Source organism: Tenrec ecaudatus, chromosome 5 (assembly GCF_050624435.1).
Source record: "Tenrec ecaudatus isolate mTenEca1 chromosome 5, mTenEca1.hap1, whole genome shotgun sequence".
NCBI classification, from domain to species: domain Eukaryota; kingdom Metazoa; phylum Chordata; class Mammalia; order Afrosoricida; family Tenrecidae; genus Tenrec; species Tenrec ecaudatus.
Genome location: NC_134534.1, coordinates 65132467 through 65150955, shown reverse-complemented (window position 1 = coordinate 65150955; position 18489 = coordinate 65132467). Strand labels below are relative to the sequence as shown.

General features: G+C 40.3%; 1 protein-coding gene across 10 annotated transcripts in view; it reads right to left on the bottom strand.

Moving 5' to 3' along the window:
* The window catches only part of STAU2 (staufen double-stranded RNA binding protein 2), a 345263-nt gene that overhangs the window by 182989 nt on the left and 143785 nt on the right, over positions 1–18489 (bottom strand). For all 10 annotated transcript variants that reach the window (XM_075549568.1, XM_075549571.1, XM_075549567.1 and 7 more), the window contains 2 exons: positions 16213–16425; positions 2396–2533 (listed from right to left, as the gene is read on the bottom strand). In XM_075549568.1, the coding sequence (XP_075405683.1) occupies positions 2396–2533; positions 16213–16425 (351 nt within the window). The remainder of the gene's footprint in view (positions 1–2395; positions 2534–16212; positions 16426–18489) is intronic.

The window sequence follows — 18489 nt, the reverse complement described above, 5'->3', positions numbered from 1 at the left end:
ACTGGATGGGCCATCTTGCTAAATGACCTTCATTCCTGGCTTACAAACAAACTCACTGCCACCGAGTTATAGCGACCCAGAAGGGACACTCAAAATAACTTTGTTATGAACATTATGGAAGGAAAATTAAGTCAACTTCTTAAAATCATCTTCCTACAAAGTTCAAATTTTTTTATCTATTATAAGTAAGATTTTTTTTATCAGTGTTAAATCTTGTCTGCAAAGAAGTTCAATTATTTTGTTATTTAAGACTGTTTTCCTCTAAATTAAATCATTCAAATGAATTAAATCCTCAATAAGCAAGAAACAAAAATAACATTTGCCAATAAGATAATGCACCGAGACATAAATAAATAGATATTTCCTTATATATGTTTTAAAACAACCTAGAGGTCTTAATCACAGGTAGCAAAAAAAAAAAAACAAAAAACATGTGATATATGCCAACGTGAAGTGCTGGTGTGCAATTTAGTTTACCAATCTTTTTCTCTCTGGATAATTAAAATCTCCTTCTTGAGGAGGCTGAGAGTGGGAGAGCTCAAAGGAACCTGCTTTGGAATTAAATGCCCGAATAATGTCATCAAAGCGTTTCTTCTGTTTATCTGAAAATCAACATAAGCACTGCATCCATTTAAAAGTATGCAAACTTACTTTGGGGAGGGAGACAGAAAAAATGAGCATAGTATCTCTAGATATTTTACTTCCACATTCAATTAAAACAAATGATAACATTGCTTAAGCAGTTTATACAAAAAGTTTTTTACTTGGACAGTGTTGCTGCGCACTGTAATGAATCCACTGGGGCTTCCAGAAGGGAAAAACAGTATGAATTCAGTGTGAAAACATTTAAGAGCACAGCCAAATGTCCCCATTGGACTAGAATGTTTATGAATACCCATAAAGTAGAATATGGCTTAAGATACTCAAAATTCTTTTTCAAAGGGGGTACTCAATATATTCCATAGAAAGGGAATTACTTAATAAAGCCAAAGCCAGTTTATATTCTTATTTCAGGACGAACATTTGGGTGTTTTGTTTTCTTTAAGCTTTCAGGTTCAAAGTCTCAAAGAACACTGTCACATATTCTTCAAAGCTAATAATGTCATAGGAAAAATGACTATTTTACCAAGTAAAACACACTAGAGCGATGACTTCTAAAAGATGCATTTACCACTCATAGAAGGGCTTTCCTTTTTGTGGAGAGAGACTCCCAACAGTGGATTACCACATATTTACTTGTTCAAAACAAGCCAAGCAAGTTCTCTGCCAGGCAGACAAGACAGCAAATACTCTACAGTCTTGTGTGTATGAGGGTCCTATGAAGAACAGGCCGCTGTACTGAGTGCTGTGAACAAAGAATCGTGGCGATTAGACGTTGGGCGGGAGCTCAACACCTCCATATACACGAGAAGTCAATCCAGGAATGTTGTTCAACAAGCCAATTGTCACATTTTGGGGAAATATGAAGTCTGGGCATAAGATGATTTCAATGAATTAGAAATTAGACCTAATGTAAAAAGAAGGCTTTGTTTTTTAGAGATACACAGAATATGTAATGCTGAAATGACATGTGATTCGAAACCAACTTTAAGAGACTTTGCAAAAGAAGAGGGTGAGGAAGGAGGGAAGGAAAAAGATGCTGGCCACTGAAATAAGTGTGGCAGAAACCTTAATTGTTGAGTTGGGGCGATGAGCGTTTTGGGAATCCAAAATACTAGTGACTCTGCCTTCAGAGATGTCTGAAAGTTTCATAATAGGAAATTAAAGTTTTCATCAAAAGTAGGACATGAATTAGCAAACGATGAATTTGCAAAAGAGGAGGGCATTTTACAAATTCTACCTCATCTCTAGTCCCTAACCATCTGCCAGTACACGAGTCACCATTCCGTGCTCTGGCTTGCAATAGTGAGAGCTCATCAGTTCTGTATCGGGGCAAGTTAGTCAGCCAGCTTTCTTTTCCTAATTTCCCTTCGAGCTCATGCTCTTGGCCCTGGTCCATCTACTACGTCCATCCTGCTGAATTTTATTTCTAAATCTCATTTGTTTTCAATTCCCAGTAGTTAACAGACTCCAGCTGCAAATTGTAACACAAAGCCAGCCAGAGATAGGCATTGTGCATCTAAGTGATAAACTCTGTGGTAAATAACCGACATGAACTCATGGTCTCTTCAAAAACTCATGTTGTCTGTCTTGACATGTCCTTGACACTTGAATGTTTCCACCAAACGGGCGGGTGGATAAGAGGGTGAATGAGTACTGTGAGTGGAGGCGCAGTTTGCTTTCTGCAATTAACTCTTACTCGCCTTTCCACGTGGCTCTATTCCAAGCTGAGGATTTCTACGTTTTCCCATACCTTACAAGCAAACCAGTACAGGAACGTCAAAGCCAGAAGTACCTGCATCACGAATTCTCGGCGCCGGGGCATTCCTCTTTCCGAGAGCAACACATAGTCTGGCTCCTTCTCCTTTTTGGCCTGCTGAATTTGAGCCAGGCGACTAATGGGGTTCATTCCTTGACCATATTCTGGTCCAGCCTAAAAATTAATTTACGAAAAAGTTGAAAATATGCTTGTAAAACTTGTTAATGGATCCTTTAGAAAAATGGTTCCCTTTCCCATTCCCACACCTCCAAACTGTTAACTAGAAAAGAGATAGGAACCATTTAGAAATATTTGCAAAGAAAATAATCTAAAGGAATCTGAAACTAGGGCGTCTATAGGATTGGAGGTTTCGGTATATTATTGATAAATTGAGACCATAATGGTTTTATAATTAATTAACTCCTCAATATTGTAATTACTTCAGAACTTCGATTCACACAAAAAAACAAAAAGACCCCACAGATTATATGAGAAAACAAGCCATGAAGTGGAATGAGGTATCTGCAACATATATAACAACCAACAAAAGCATCTAACATACGGTTTTAAGAAACTCTAAAAAGTAATAAATGAAAGATAATCTAAGCGAAAAATGAGCAAAAGTGGTGCCCTCAGCAGATTATTTAGCGCAAGAACATTAGATTATAAGCATCATCAGGACTTAGAGAGTAGCTATTAAAACAACAGTGAGATGCTCCACCAAATTGGCAGAAATTTCACACATCCCCAAACTTGCAAAAATAAAAGTCTTGAGCGTTCTAATTGGTAACAGAATTTCTAATGTAACATTGACAGGAGAAAATACTAGAAGCCAATTTATCAGACCTGTAGTACATCTTATTCCCTAGCAGTCTATTCCTAAGCACATAAGGAAGCTTTAAAAAGTTCATGGGAAATTTTTATATCTTTTAATTCCATTTTTCCACGCACTTTGTGAAGTCTCCTCTTTTAAACCTTTGAAAACTGCTACCCATCTATATCAGCTCCTATGTACAGGGGTATCCATTGCTGCATTACTAGAAATAGCTAAGACAAAAGGAAAATGACTTAAATGTTTATTAATAAGCAACTGGATCAGTTATAGAGGCTTCATACAATGGAATAGCACAGGGCATCCATTTCAGGGCTGAATTAACTCTTGGTTCGTGCATCAAGGTGAGATCAGTGCTAAGTGAAACAGAAAGCACAGACTACACACAATACAATAAACTTTATGAAAGAATTGCTGGGGGAAAAAATGAGCAGCTGATACCAAGGGCTCAAGTAGAAAGCAGGTGCTTTCAAAATGATGATGGCAACATATGTACGAATGTGCTGGACACAAATGATCTATGTACGGATTGTGAAAAGAGTTGTATGAGCCCTTAATAACATGATTAAAAAACAGAATTGCTAATACCATAAGACATTGTTGAGAAAAAGTAAACAATTAGATCTAAAAAGTAAAGAGACATGTTCATGGAACAACACTGTCAAAATGTCAATTCACAGCAATACTAATCAAACAAAATCTCACAACTTTTTCCTTAGAAACTGACATGCGAATGCTAAGATTCATATGGAATTGCAAAATATAAATGGTCAAAGCAACTTTGGGGGATAAAAAGAACAAAGTTAGAGGATTCACAGTACCTGATTTCAAGATTTACAAGACCCTAGAGGAATCAAGAGTGTGTGCAGTATTAGAGTAATAATAGACAAAAGGATCAATGAAACAAAATTGTGTTCAGAAACAGATCCACACATCTATGGTGAATCAAATGATTTTCAACAAAAGTGAAAAGATAATTCAGTGGAGAAAAGGTTGCTGTTCAACCAAATATGCTGGAACAAATGGATATCCCTATGTAAAAACATATATAAACTTTATACATCATACCATTTATAAAAAATTAACTGAAAATAGTGTAGAGACCTAAAGGTAATACCTAAAAGTATAAATTTTGTGACTTGGTTAAGTAATAATTTCTTAGATATAACAATCATTCCATAAAACAAAAAAATAACTTTAAAAACTGGATTTCTCTATAATTAATCATTTCTTTTCCAAAAAGACAAATGACAGACTGGAGAAGTATTTCCAAATCACATGTTCTTTAAGATCTTATTTCTTGAACATACAAATACCTTTCAAAATTCAATAAATGATTATTTAAAATAGAGAACTTAACTTCTAAACCAGGTGTCCTCAAACTGCGGCCTGCCGAGGACATTTATCTGGCCCGCCGGGTGTTTTTGCCCTGTTTTTTTTTTTTTTACTTCAAAATAAGATATGTGCAGTATAGACAGTAATTTGTTCATAGGTTTATTTTTTAAACTATAGTCTGGCCCTCCACGGGTCTGAGGGACAGTGAACTGGCCCCCTGTTAAAAAATTTTGAGGACCCCTGTTCTAAACCTTAGGGCAAATGATTTGAATGGGTATTTCATCAAGCTTCACGAGCCACTAGTGACTGGTAGCACTGTGTGCTAGGCATCGGGCTGAGGTTCAAACCCATTGGCTGCTCTTTGGACGGAGGACGAGGCTGTGTGCTCTGGTGAAGAAGTACAGCCTCTTTAGTTTCAGAAATCCCACACAGGATCGCTATGAGTCACAATGGACCCAAAAGTAATGGCTTTGGGTCTCATGTGCCACTACATGAAAAAATATACACTATTATTAATCAATGGAGAAATGAAAATTAAAACCACAATTCAATACAACTAACAATACATGTACACACATGTCTAAGATAAAAAGACTTCCCATGCAAAGTGTTACCAAAGATGTGCATCACCTGGAGCTCTCAGACATTACTGACAGGAATGTAATACAGTAAAATCCTTGGAAACCAGTTGGCAGTTTCTTAAGTTAAATGCACACCTACACGTGACCAGAGCACTTCATGTCTAAGTATTTACCTACGAGAAAGGAAGCAACTACCCTAAGGAGCCTTGTAGGCCAATGCATACGGAAGCTTAACAGATGACCAACGGCTAACCAAATGGTATTTACAGGCAATAAAATATTAATTAGCAATAAAACAGAACCAACAATTAATATACACATCAAGAAGGATGACTCTCAAAATAACTATGCTGATTGAAAGAAGTATGGTGCTTCAGCCAGCTTGCCTTGACTCTTGGTGTGGTTCCTTTAGGTGTCTTTTTTAAGATCGATATATAATTCCCAGTCAAAGTTTAACTCTATGCTGCATTTTTGGAGCAAGATTCCCTTCAACCAAAGTCAGAAATTTTACATATAAATAATATACAATGACTGCACTGTAAATTGGGCATGTATCTTATTGTTTGAGGAAAGTGTCTTGCATGGAATTTAAAAGGCCTGAGATGAAAATTTATGTAACTATTACATACAAATGTGTAAAAACAGAAAGGAAGGGATGGGTGGAAAGAACAAGTAAACTAAAAGAGTGACCAAAAAAAAGATGTTTATAAAATAATGAGTGCCATATGGGCAGAAGTGTGAAGTGAAATCGTTCTAAGAGTGACTGAAACCCAGTTAAGTTTTCTTTCTTTGTATCTTAACCCGTTTTTTCAATCATGCCAGATTTCACCTTTACGTCATGTCCAAATAACAGACCTATTTGCATCAGCTCCTACAATAATCCTCTCTCTTATGCCCCATTCCTTAACTCAAAGAAGTAGCTTCACTGAAGAATTAGGAGCCAGGGAGGTAAAAGCAAGAGTACTTCGCAGAAGTACAAAAGCTTGCTGTCAGATTTTATCTTCACTCAGGATACCTTTTCTCCTCAGAAATCAGAAGGGAGCTGGCCCCATTCAAGGGAGGCAGGTCAATGCTATCCGCCCAGGGCAATGCAAGTCCACTCTTGAAGCTGTGCTGGAAATGGCCAGAAGGAAAGAATAGAAGGGAGAGGAGGGGCAGCCACTGTCCGAAGGCTAACTTTACTCACATCAAAGGAATCTCTAAGTCCTTTGGCCTCAGTCACTCGGGTGCAGGCAAGGTCAGATTAACACACTGAACTTCTTTAAATGGCAGCAGATCACTAGCCTCAGTTTCCTTATCTCAGAAAGATAAGTTTCTCCATCCAAAAGGCAGCCCTGAAAAAGGGCCTTCTACTTAAAAAGTTAGCTGTCTTATGCTTTTCTAATCTCAAGGAAGCATAAACAAGGGGATTAACTGTGAAAAACAAGGCCTTTGTGCTGTCCATATAAAACGAACATCTAGGCAATGACTGGGAGGGGTATGGAGGTGAGGAGGAAGAAGAAAGCTTGAGACTGATTTGATTTCTCAGGAATTAGATTTTTTCTTAAACCAAATTCACACTTGAGATGGCAAACATGCAACCTTTTTATTATGTGATAGCTTAAAGGAATCCAACACTTTCGGAAAATGGCTACCTTACAAGCAAATGGGGCGAAAGAGGCCCTTACGTACTCCCGTACAGAGCGCCGGTCGCGGACACCCACAGGGGCAGGCCGTTCTAGCCTGTCCCACGGGCCCTACATGTAGTGAGTTGTGGAGCTCTATCAGCAAAGCCAAGCAATTGGTCTCTTTCGAACCCCCTTGCAAATGTTTGATCACCTACGACTATGAGTAAACGTGTAAAACGTGACTCAAATTTCACCAGAGCAAAAAAGGGTTCCTATTTCCATTCGGAATTATAGCTGTTATCCAAAGCAATTTTTAAAAAATTCAACATTCTTTAGATTGATAAAGCCTTCACCTGACTTTTATGCTAGACTACTCTAATACACAGGTAAACACAATCTTCACAAAAATTCAGTACGATAAAGATTTATTAAGGACGTACCATGCAGGCTTTGTGGTAGAGATACCGTGGGCAGAAAGGAAAAGAAAACACCACTGGGCAGCTGTACAGCTGATTAGAAAAGACCAGTATATTGATCATTTCAATACAATATATTGATAATTTAACAGGTGTTCTAAGAACATAAGGGAGAAGAGTAACGCCCAGGCATGGTGAGGAGGAACTAGACGGTTTTCGGAGGAGGGGAGCATTTGGAGGCACGTGATGATTCAGGAGGCACTTCCAGCTCCACTGGGTAGAAATGGGTTGGGAGAGGGGGGGAGGTATTTTGTAACAAATTCAACTATGTTCCTAGATGTTAGAATCTTATACCTATACAGGGAATTCCTGGTTTATGACTCGTTTGAGTGACAAGTGCTCTTATAGCTGTCTCTACCCCCTGGAGGACACAATTTTCAGCATCAGTACGATGTACAGTGTTGCATCATGTAAATCTGATGATGCGACAAAGATCAAGACCATCACATTTACAAAGATACTACTGATAAAAGGCAGCAATAATAAAGAGTAAAAAATGATATATTCGACTTATGCTAGACTTACTAGGTGTTGCTGTTGTCAGGTGCCATCAGGTGGGTTGTGACCCCTAGCGACCCTATGCGTAACAGAAGGACACACAGCCGGTCCTGCGCCATCCTCACCACTGAGGCAACCACTGTGTCCGTCCATCCTGTGGCAGGCCTTCCTCTTTTCGCTGCCCCTCTACTTCCTCTGGAGCCCTAAAACTGGAACCCCCATAATAAATAAGGGACTCCGGGTATGTAACTAGGAGGCCCCAGCGGTCTATATAAAAATGCTGGGCTTCCAAGCAAGTGGTTCCAAGGGAGAAAGAGAGGTTTTTCAGTCCCGTAAAGAATTATAGTCTCAGCAACCCACATGGGCAGTTCTACCCTGTCCTATAGGGGTCCTATGAGTCAGAAACCAGTTTATGATATATGAATGTACATAATGTTTGCTTTCCAATGTTAAGAGACCTTATTGGTGATTCAAACTCAAACTCGCTGCCATCAAGTCAATGCTAACTCACAGTCACCCCTGTGTATTTCTGAGACTGTAACTGTTTATGGGAGTATAAAGCCCAGTCTTTCTCCCTTAGAGCTGCTAGTGGGTTCAAACTGCCAACCATGCGGATCGCAGGCCAACGCATAACCACTACACCACCAGGACTTCTAACCTAATGACTAAACCTCAAAAAAGCTCACTGCCGTCCAGTGGTTCACAAACCTACGGAGCAGCAAAGACAGACAAACAAGTAGACACAGAGAACAGACAGACATTTCTTGACGTTAATCCAGGCAGATGAGTCTCCAAGTCTACTCTAACGAGTCCAGCTACTGAAAACTGAGTAAGAAAAACTGGCTCTCTAGTGCCGGTGCTCTCAATTCAGACTTCCAGACTCCTGAATTGGGAGAAAATAAACCTCTCTTCTTTAAAAGCCTCCTATTTCTGGTATTACTGCTCCAGTTAGCCCTAGCAGACTAGGCCGGCATTCTAGGCACAGAACTAACGATCGTGAGCACACACAACAAGAAGGGAAAGTATACAATCCCAGCTTTCAGCAGGCCGGGACCAGAAACTTCCATATGAGGCAGACAATAATACTTATCTAAAAGCTCTATCACCTCCAGGGGCCCATCATATTTCTACTGTACTAAAGAACCTAATGGGTTAGACGTGGAGCTGATAACCACAAGCAATGGTTCAAACCCACCAGCCACTCTGTTGAGAGAGAGACAAAGGAGACCGTCTGCTTCCATATGATTACAGACTCTCTAGCCCACAGGGGCAGTTCTACTCGTGTGTGGGGTCTCTCTGAGTGAGAATCGCCTCTATGGCAGTGAATAGGGATTAAGAGCCTCACAACCAAAATAAACTTCTCTTTTAGCCACAGTGCTGCTTTTAACATAAGAGGGTAGGTTCGTGATTCCTTTAGTATCTTTTAAATCATAAAATAGTTCTTGGAAAAGCAAATCAAAACCATGCTGAGATCACTCATATGCATTAAACCCAACAGAAGTCTGTTGCCATTCTCAAGTCAATTTCAAGTCAGTGTAGAGCTAGCCCATCAGGTTTCCAAGGTTGTACATCCTTACAGAAACTACCACATCTTCTCCCTTGGATTCGAACCACCAACCTTCTGGTTAGTGCCCAAGCACTTTACCACTGTGACACCAGGGCTCCATTAGGAAGGCTTTAATCAAAAGACAGGTATGAAGAACTCTTGGTAGGGGTGTGAAAAAAATGGATGATAAAAACTGCTGATGAGAATGTGGAAAATCCCTACTACATCATCTGCTGTTGAGAAAGTAGAACAAGGCAGACACTTTGGAAAACTATTTGGTAGTTTCCCCAAGAGTTAAGTGTTCACCCAGCAAATCTACTCCTTAGTACCTAGCTGAGAGAAGCAAAAACATGACCAGGCAACACTTTGGTGGATGAATGTTCACAGCGGCACTATTCAGATGGAAATAACCTGTATGCCCATCAACTGGTGAATGAACAATAAAGTGCGGGAGAGTTAACAATAAAAAGAAATAGCAATATAAAATAGCAACAGTAATAAAAAGAAATGAAGCTCTGATATAAATTATACCATAAATGAACCCGAAAAACATTACAGTAAGTTTAAGAAACCAGTCTCAAGAGACTGGATATGCTTGTTTCTAGAACAGGGAAATCTGAGCCTGGATGTGGGTGACAGCTGTGGTTGACAGCTAAGAGATACAGAGTTTCTTTGGGGAATAATGAAATCGCCCGAAAACTAACAGCAGTGGTGGTTGCACAACTCCGTGAATATAGCAAAAACCATTGAACAATACACTTTACGTGGTGAATTATAGATATCTCATTACGGAAAATGGTGGAAGATAGGTGAAGATTGAGGCACGGGGGGTGGGGAGCACGTATGGCATATCTGAGCAGCTGAAAGGAGGTCGGGATGACTGAGGAATTTGATTACATGTGATGAGACTTGAGAGGTAGCGGGGATCAGATCTTGCAGAGTCTTTTGTTTATCACTGAGGATCTAGGATCTAGGAATTTATTCAAAGGAGCAACTGGAACCCACTAAAATGTGTTAGGCAGAGACATAGCATGATCAGATGTCTCCCTAAAACCCATTCTTTTCAACTGCCCTAAAACCCATTCTTTTCAATCTTTTGGTGGAAGAGGGAGCCCTAGTAGCAGAGTGGGTTACATGTTGGGATGCTAACTATTAGGCAGGCAGTTCAAGACCAGTAGCAGCTCTGAGGGAGAAAGGCGAGGCTTTCTAATTCCGTAAAGATTTAGTCTGAGAAATTCACAGGGGCAGTTGTACTCTATACAATAGGTGCACTATTAGTCACAAGTGACTTGGTGGTAGAGTTTGGTTTTGGAGTTTGGGCAGAGGTCAATTAATGAAGTATGTATGGATTGTGATAAGAGTTGTATGAGCCCCTAATAAAATGATTTTTTTAAATAGATCAATTAAAACCTATTATGCTTAACAATTTACCATATACACTCGAGTATAAGCCAAAATTTTTTGGCACATTTTTATGCTGTTTTTGTAGTAAAATTAGGTGTCTCGGCTGATATCCAGGTCAGCGTATACTTGAGTATATACAGTGTATCTATTCATTTGGAGCAACAGAGAAAGAAGGTGAGTCAGGAAAAGGAGGATATGGAATGTATGGTTGATTGCCTTCCTGGGAAACTGCCTCTTTTGTCATGAGAGCAAGAGAGCTGGATGGCATCCCCCTTCCATTACTGAGCATTGTGATCTGAGTTCATAGAAGAATCCTGATTAAAGGGGGGAAATGTACAACAGAATTTCATATTCTGATGTCATCTATATTCCCTAAAGGCAGGACAGGGGGAAAACCCTTGAAACTACTATTCTTTAAACCTTAAACCAAAATATTCCCGAAAGATTTTTTGTTTAATTTTCAAACCAAACAAACAGTATAGTCGAAGAGGTTGGCCTTGAGCATCTATATGGGACCAAATTGATAACAGCAGCTAAAAAAATTAGATAGAAACATTAGGAGGCAGTTATGTAACTATGGGAGGGACAACTCTGAACAGGCCAGCAAAAAGAGTTGCATTAACGTGAAGAATGTAATCGATGTCACTAAGTAGTACACATAGAAACTGCTGAACCGGTATCCATGTTGCCATGTACATTCTCAACAGCAAAAAATAAATAAAATTAAGGAGGGAAAAAAATCTAAGACCCTATTATAATTGTCCAGGAGTCCTTGGATAATATAGTACTCATGTTTAAATACAAACTCTAACCAAAAGGTTGGCGGTTCAAACTCACCACCAACCCAAAGGCACCACAAAAGACAGGTCCGGCAATCTGCTAGGTACACATAGAATGACTCAACCTCAAGTGATAACAAACAGCAAATCAGGCCAGAGGTGATTCCACACAAGGGTAGGAGAAGAAGGGTAAGAAAAATGGATCAACTTAAGAAGTATTTCGGTGATGGAATTAAAAAGACATGAAGGTTGACTGGATATAAAGAGTAAGAAAAGTTCAAATGGACTCCTGGCTTTCTCTTCTCAGTTGCTGGAATGGACACTCCAGTGTCAGTCCCTGTGATGTGGAACACTGAAGAAGAAACAGGCTTAGAGAAGAAAAGGTGACGAGGCTGGGCACAGAGTTTAGGTGCCTGTGACATAATAAGGAAAGAGACCTGATGGGCAGTGCAGATCACAAAGGCTGATGTGACCCTCCAGAAGCAGTACAACTCTAACGAATGTTACAGTGTCTTCATCTTATTCACGTCTCTTTAAGAACAGCTTCACGTTCCAGGGAAAACTGCTGCTGACACAGATTCCAACGACCAAACGAATCAATCCAATGAGATAATAATGGAGTTCTGAGAATATCAGGAATGCCTCGTTCCTTCCTCTGACTGGCACATCATCCTTTGGACACCAAGTGTTAGCCTATCATCCCATTACACAGTAAAGACAGTCATGTCATAGTTGTGTCCAGAAAATATTCTATCTCCAAGACTGGAATGTTTTCCTTGAAGCTTCATCTTCAAGATTCAATCTACACTGAAAACAGGGCAGAAGACCCAAAGACATCATCAGACCAGTCTTGTATTTCAACAGGTTCATTTAATTGAGCAAATCTTAAAATCCACATGGGGTTCACAATCCATCAGTTTCAAGTGGGCCCTGGAGTTAGAAATGAATGGCTGGATTTGAAATCGGATTCAGCTATGTTTTCTTGGTTGTATTTCATCTACAAAATGGAAATAACAGCTACATCACAGAGTAAGTAGATCAAGGAAGACTATGGTATTTTATTATTCTAAATAAAATCAAGACAAATCATCAACAGATACTTTCTGCATTTGTACTAAATATAAGGAACTAGAGACTGTAGACACTTAAGACATACAAAGACGTGAGGAAAACTGAAAATGCAGATACTCTTCCAACTGATGCATTTATTGGCACAGAGTGAAGTGTGATCATATTTTAAATGATCTAGATTCCAACTCATGACATGAATGTTGTTTTTTCAAAGTAACCTTACATTTCAGAGGATATCTATAGACTTAATTTTAACACAAGACAGACATGGCATAAGCAATTCCAAGTGTGATGTATGTGAGCAAACACGCGGGAGCTAGCATACACAGTCTGAGAGTGGAGGAGGACTGGTGAAGGAAGGCTCCCCTGACAAAGTCAAACTGAAGCAGAGATCTGAATGATGGATAAGACGGAGATGGAAAAATATGCTCATAAGCTGGAGGCAGTAGCAAATAGTTTTGAGAATTCAACACGCTTGTTCCCTCTGGAGAATAACATTTTTATATTAGCTTTTGTCTAGGCTGCCTTTTCATCACTATAGTTAAAAGTTATGTTCTACTATAGAAATGCTTCCCTATTCTTAGACGTTCCAAAACAAGTATTTTTATTTTTTAGCCAAAGAGTTTCCTATTCTTAATTTATTAGGATTAGTCTTAGTGGAACAGAGAAGAGGGAGTTATATACAGTCTTGTGCTGCTGGTCTGATGTAAAATATTGCTCTTCTATCACTGTGGGTGTGTGAATGTATATATATATATATATATCAAAGATGTTCACTAACATATACCAAGTGACAATATCAGATTTAAAGAAATTAGCAGTAGTGAATATTTATTGAGCACCTCCTTATTCTTGTAACAGTAAAAACAAAGAAACAAACAAACAAACAAAAAAACACCAACAACTGGGCTGGTACTGAATCAATTCCAATTAACAGCGACCCTACCCTCCAGCACAGAGTCAGCCAGTGTTCCTTAGGATTTTCGAGGCTGTACATGTCACCTCACAGAGCAGCTGGTGGGTTTGAGCTGCTGACCTTGTGGCTAGTAGTCCAATGTTTAATCAGGTCAACCACCAGAGCGACTTAGCATTAACAGTCAGTGCTTAATAATTATTCATGTGTTCCATTAATTTTTTTCAGTTAGTATTTATAATAATCCTACGAAGTTTAACTATTATTCCCACTTTACAAATGAAACTGAAGACTAGAAAAGTTAGCTAACTTGTTCAGAGCAGATTTCAAAATTAAAATTGAGCCAAAGGGAATTTTTAAAATTGTTTTATTAGGGGTTCATACAACTCTTATCACCATACATACATCAATTGTGTAAAGCACATTTGTACACTCATTGCCCTCATCATTCTCAAAACATTTGCTCTCCACTTATGCCCCTGGCATCAGCTCATTTTTCCCCTCCCTCCCTGCTCTCCCCTCCTTCATGAACCCTTGATAATTTACAAAGTATTATTTTGTCATATCTTACACTGTACGATGTCTCCCTTCACCCACTTTTCTGTTGTCTGTCCCCCAGGGAGGAGGCACATGTAGATCCTTATAATCGGTTCCCCCTTTCCAACCCACCGTCCCTCTACCCTCCCAGCATCACCACTCACAGCACTGGTCCTGAAGGGATCATCTACCTTGGATTCCCTGTTTCTAGTTCCTATCTGTGCCAGTGTACATCCTCTAGTCTAGCCAGACTTGCCAGGTAGAATTGGGATCATGATGGGGGTGGGGAGCATTTAGGAACTGGAGGAAAGTTGTATTTTTCATCGTTGCTACATCGCACCCTGTCTGGCTCGTCTCCTCCCCAAGACCCTTCTGTAAGGGGATGTTCAGTGGCCTACAAATGGGCTTTGGGTCTCCACCCCGCACTCCCCCCCTCTAGCCAAAGGGAATTTAATGCTATTTTTTGCTTGTTTTGTTTTCTTCCTCAAAAATAATGCTTTTCTTGGGGTTATGGCAGGGGAGGATGGCAACTGATGACAGTGCGGACAAGAAGGAAGCAAATGTTCTAAAATTGATTGTGGCAATGACGGCAAAACTATGTTAATATGACAAACTCTTGCATTGTATGATATGCTAAATACATACTAATAAAACTCGTTTTTTAATGTAATGCTATTATGTCCTACTACCTAGTTGTGAGATTACAGCATAAAAATGAAAACCAGTCCTCCTCAGAACCAGTACAACTCATCCTCATTATATCTATGTACCGATTATTTGTAGTCTACCTTACATATAATATAAAATGCTGTTTCGGGAATCACTAATTACATTATTATATCTTCTTGGGCACATAATAGCAGCATTTATTAAAAACAACATGTATTTATACATGCATTTGGGTACTTTTGGGGTAAATTTTTCACTGTGCAATGGGGGAAGGTTTACAGAATAGCTCAACAGTTCTACATTCAACAATTTATACCCATTCTGTTTCATCTTATTCATTGTAATTCCCTCAAAGGAACATTGTCCAGGTATGTATTTTCAAATAAAACAAGGCTATATAGGGATAAAACCTCCCAATGTCTAAATTGTGCTGCTGTACAATCTTAACATAAGAAATTCATCACAGATAAGTCACATTTTATCCTGCACCCCTGATGTGTAAAGCCAATCGGGGAAAAGACAAGAACGGTTCAATAGGTGAGGAGGAGTTGGCAAGGTCAGCCTTTCCTGGAAGTGGGGAACTCCAGTATCCCTCACGTCCCGGACACACGACAACAGAAAGCACTGCTCTGCACTCAGTGGTGATTCACCTCACCCCTCTGACTTTTGTGCTTTATTATTTTTAAAATATATAAATAAAATTTGATGCACTAAAAGAAGCATTCTTGAGAAGCTTGGGTGCTACGTCTGTATTCGTCTTTGGCAAGGTACAGGTGCTGGAGCGAATGGGCACAAAAGGTGATCTTGATCCTCCCATGGCTGCTCCGACGAGGAAAGAGATGAAGCAAAGTGTGGGGCAGCGGCTGGCACGCGGAGTGCAGTGTAACTAACTGGTCTGCTGCTGCCAGAGGGCCGAGTGCTAGTCAGACGATCATCCAACAATCCACGACGGATTCCGGGTGTCAGAGGTTACTATGCAGCAAGGCGGCATACCCAAACAAAAAACCCATCCCTGGGTTAGAGAGCCCGGTTGTCGGGTCAGAGCTGAATCAAAGAAAGTGAGCACATTCTTTGAACCTCTTTTGTGAAACTATTTGTAAAATGAGGGAAACACCTACATTACACATTGCCATAAACATTATGCTCAAGAGGTCATGACCAAGAAGGAACTTTGAAACCATAAAAAGAAACCATATGTAAAGTAATACTCTTAGTTGATGAATAAATGCATGTACATATATTTTTAAAAAACAATGTTTTAGAGCAGATTCTGAACTAAGGCATCCCCATGTGTTACAAAATAAAACTGCCCCACAGGAGTTTTCTTGGGTACGGTCTTTATGGAAACAGAACACCAGACCTTTCTTCCACAGAACTACTGGGAGTGTTTGAACCACCTACCTTTAGGTTAGCAGCCGATCCTAAACTGCTTAAGCCACCCCAGGGATCTAGTGCAAGTACACAGGTAATTAAAAACGGAATACCGCATTCTCCTTTGCCGACTCCACAGAACCCTTACGTTCAGATGCCTGTCTTCGGGGAAAACTATCTTCTACAACCACAATACTTAGTGAAATGAAGGAACGTTTTTGAGGCCGTGCTTACCTTCACTATGGTTTTAGGGCGTTTTTTAAAAAATAATTTTGGCTTCTCAACCACAGGAAGAGGCGGGAGTTTTTTAAGCTCCTGTAAGACCGTGGTTGCAGCACGCTTCTTGGAGAGTTTTTTGCTATTTCCCTCTCCTTCCGCAGAGAACTCTCCTACAGACACCCGAGTGACAAAGCTTTTCATGTGAGGTGGTCCGCTTTCTTTAATAACCTACCAAGTAAAAAGAGAACATTCATTAACGCACAGGCACTGGGATGTGCAGTGACAGGACAAGTGTTCCGACCATTCATGATCATCAAATTCAAATTAGTAACCAGGATGCCTGGCAAAACTAAAACGCTGCTTTAAGAGATCCAGGGCTCCTCATTAACGACAAGCCTAATACTCAATAGGATCAAAGTGAAGGAAAAGAAAGCCAAATAAGCACATTCAATCCCGTCCTGATGTTGCTATTGTCATTTTAAAGCAGATATTTTTCTAGTTGTGGCTATCCAGCTTCTCTGGGAGCACAAAATAGCTGCATCAAGCATGCTGCGAGGGAGCAGGCTGCATCTTACTGTGGCTAGACACAGCCTATTGCTCAGCCTACATATCGAACCCCGCTGACTGAAAAACATGCTTTAGTTTGGGGCCTATCCATTTGCTTACTTTATTGCAAATAAGAAATGGACACATTAAGGAAAAGAACATAATAAAATATAGATGAGCCCTTGTCAATGAACATTTCTGGAGAATGCTCGCACCTCATAGATGCAGCAGTCCCAAGCCGCTCCCACTTCAGTTCACCTTGCTCTCAGGATTCCTCACATGGCTCCCTTGTTACATGTACTTAATATGTTGCCTGATGAAGTTCTATCACAGTAGTGACCTTTTTCTTTTGTTTTGCTTTTGAGCATGTCATTGTGTTTTAGGTGAAAGTTAACATAGCAAATGTTTTCGAATGAAAAATTCACACAAAACACCTGTGACCTTGGGTGTAATCCCACAATGCCTCAGTGCTTTGCCATATCCTACTGCGCATTGTCCAGTTCCACTCATCGGGCTTCACTGTCCCCTGCTGCCCTTTCATCTTTGGTTTCGGGCAAAGGTTGCTCTTTTGATCCCTTCAGTTGATCTAGGAAGTACATTCTTCACAGGGTTGTTTATTTTATAGGCCCATCCATGATTTAGCTGAACAAGACCTCTTTAACGTGTTATAAAGCAAAGAAGTTATTTTGAAAACTAAGGTACACCTGACCCACATCAGGCTATTTTCAATCTCCTCATAGGCCTGTGAAAGCTGGACCCTGAATAAGGAAGAAGACTCGGTGCATTTGAAGGATGGTGCAGGCAAAGAATCCTGAAAGTCCCGTGGACTGTCCACAGAGCAAACAAACCCGTCTTGGGAGAAGGACAGCCAGAATGCTCCTTAGAGGCAAGGATGGTGAGACTCTGTCGCGCGTACTTTGGACATGTCAGCAGAGATCAGTCCCTGGAGAAGGGCATCGTGCTTGGTACACTCCAGGGGCAGCGACAGAGGAAGGCTCTCCTTCAAAAGGAGCGACACAGTAGCTCAAACATAAGAACAGTCGTGGGAATCGCAGGACCAGGCAATGCTTTGCTCTGTGGCGGACGGGGTTGCTATGAGTCAGTGTGGACTCAATCACACCTAACAAGTGTCTTCGGTTTCAAGGACCAAGAGTGTGTTAGGGCAGCAGTCTGTCAGGTTCCTCTACACCAGTGGTTCTCAACCTTCCCAATGCCATGACCCTTTCATACAGTTCCTCATGTGTGGTGACCACCCTCAACCATAAAATTATTCCCACTCAGAGCAGCCAAAGCACAGAGAGGACTATAGGGCCGGCCCTACTACGAGACACAACACTCATGGTTCATAGCACTACGGGGGACAACAGTACAGGAACTGCACCTGTTCTGACCCCACCATACTGAAGCCAAACACTGAGTGTGCAATAGAACAGCAAGGGGAACAGAGCAACAAAGTCCCCAGGGAATACCAAAAATCACTCGACCAGAAAACACACCTAAAGGTCAACAAACAGACCCTGAACTATTTACAGGCTTTTCTCCCCCACCCCTACCCCGTTGTTGTTTTGGGGGTTTTGTTTTTTAATTGTCTCGGTCATTAACCATTCTGGATATGCAAAAGGTACTCCCATGAGATACCACCTAACACCCATTCGGCAGCCTTTTAAAAATAAACAGAAAAACAAATGATTGAGAGGGTGTGGTGAGCCAGGAACTATTTTTTCCCCCTAAATCATTTTATTGGGG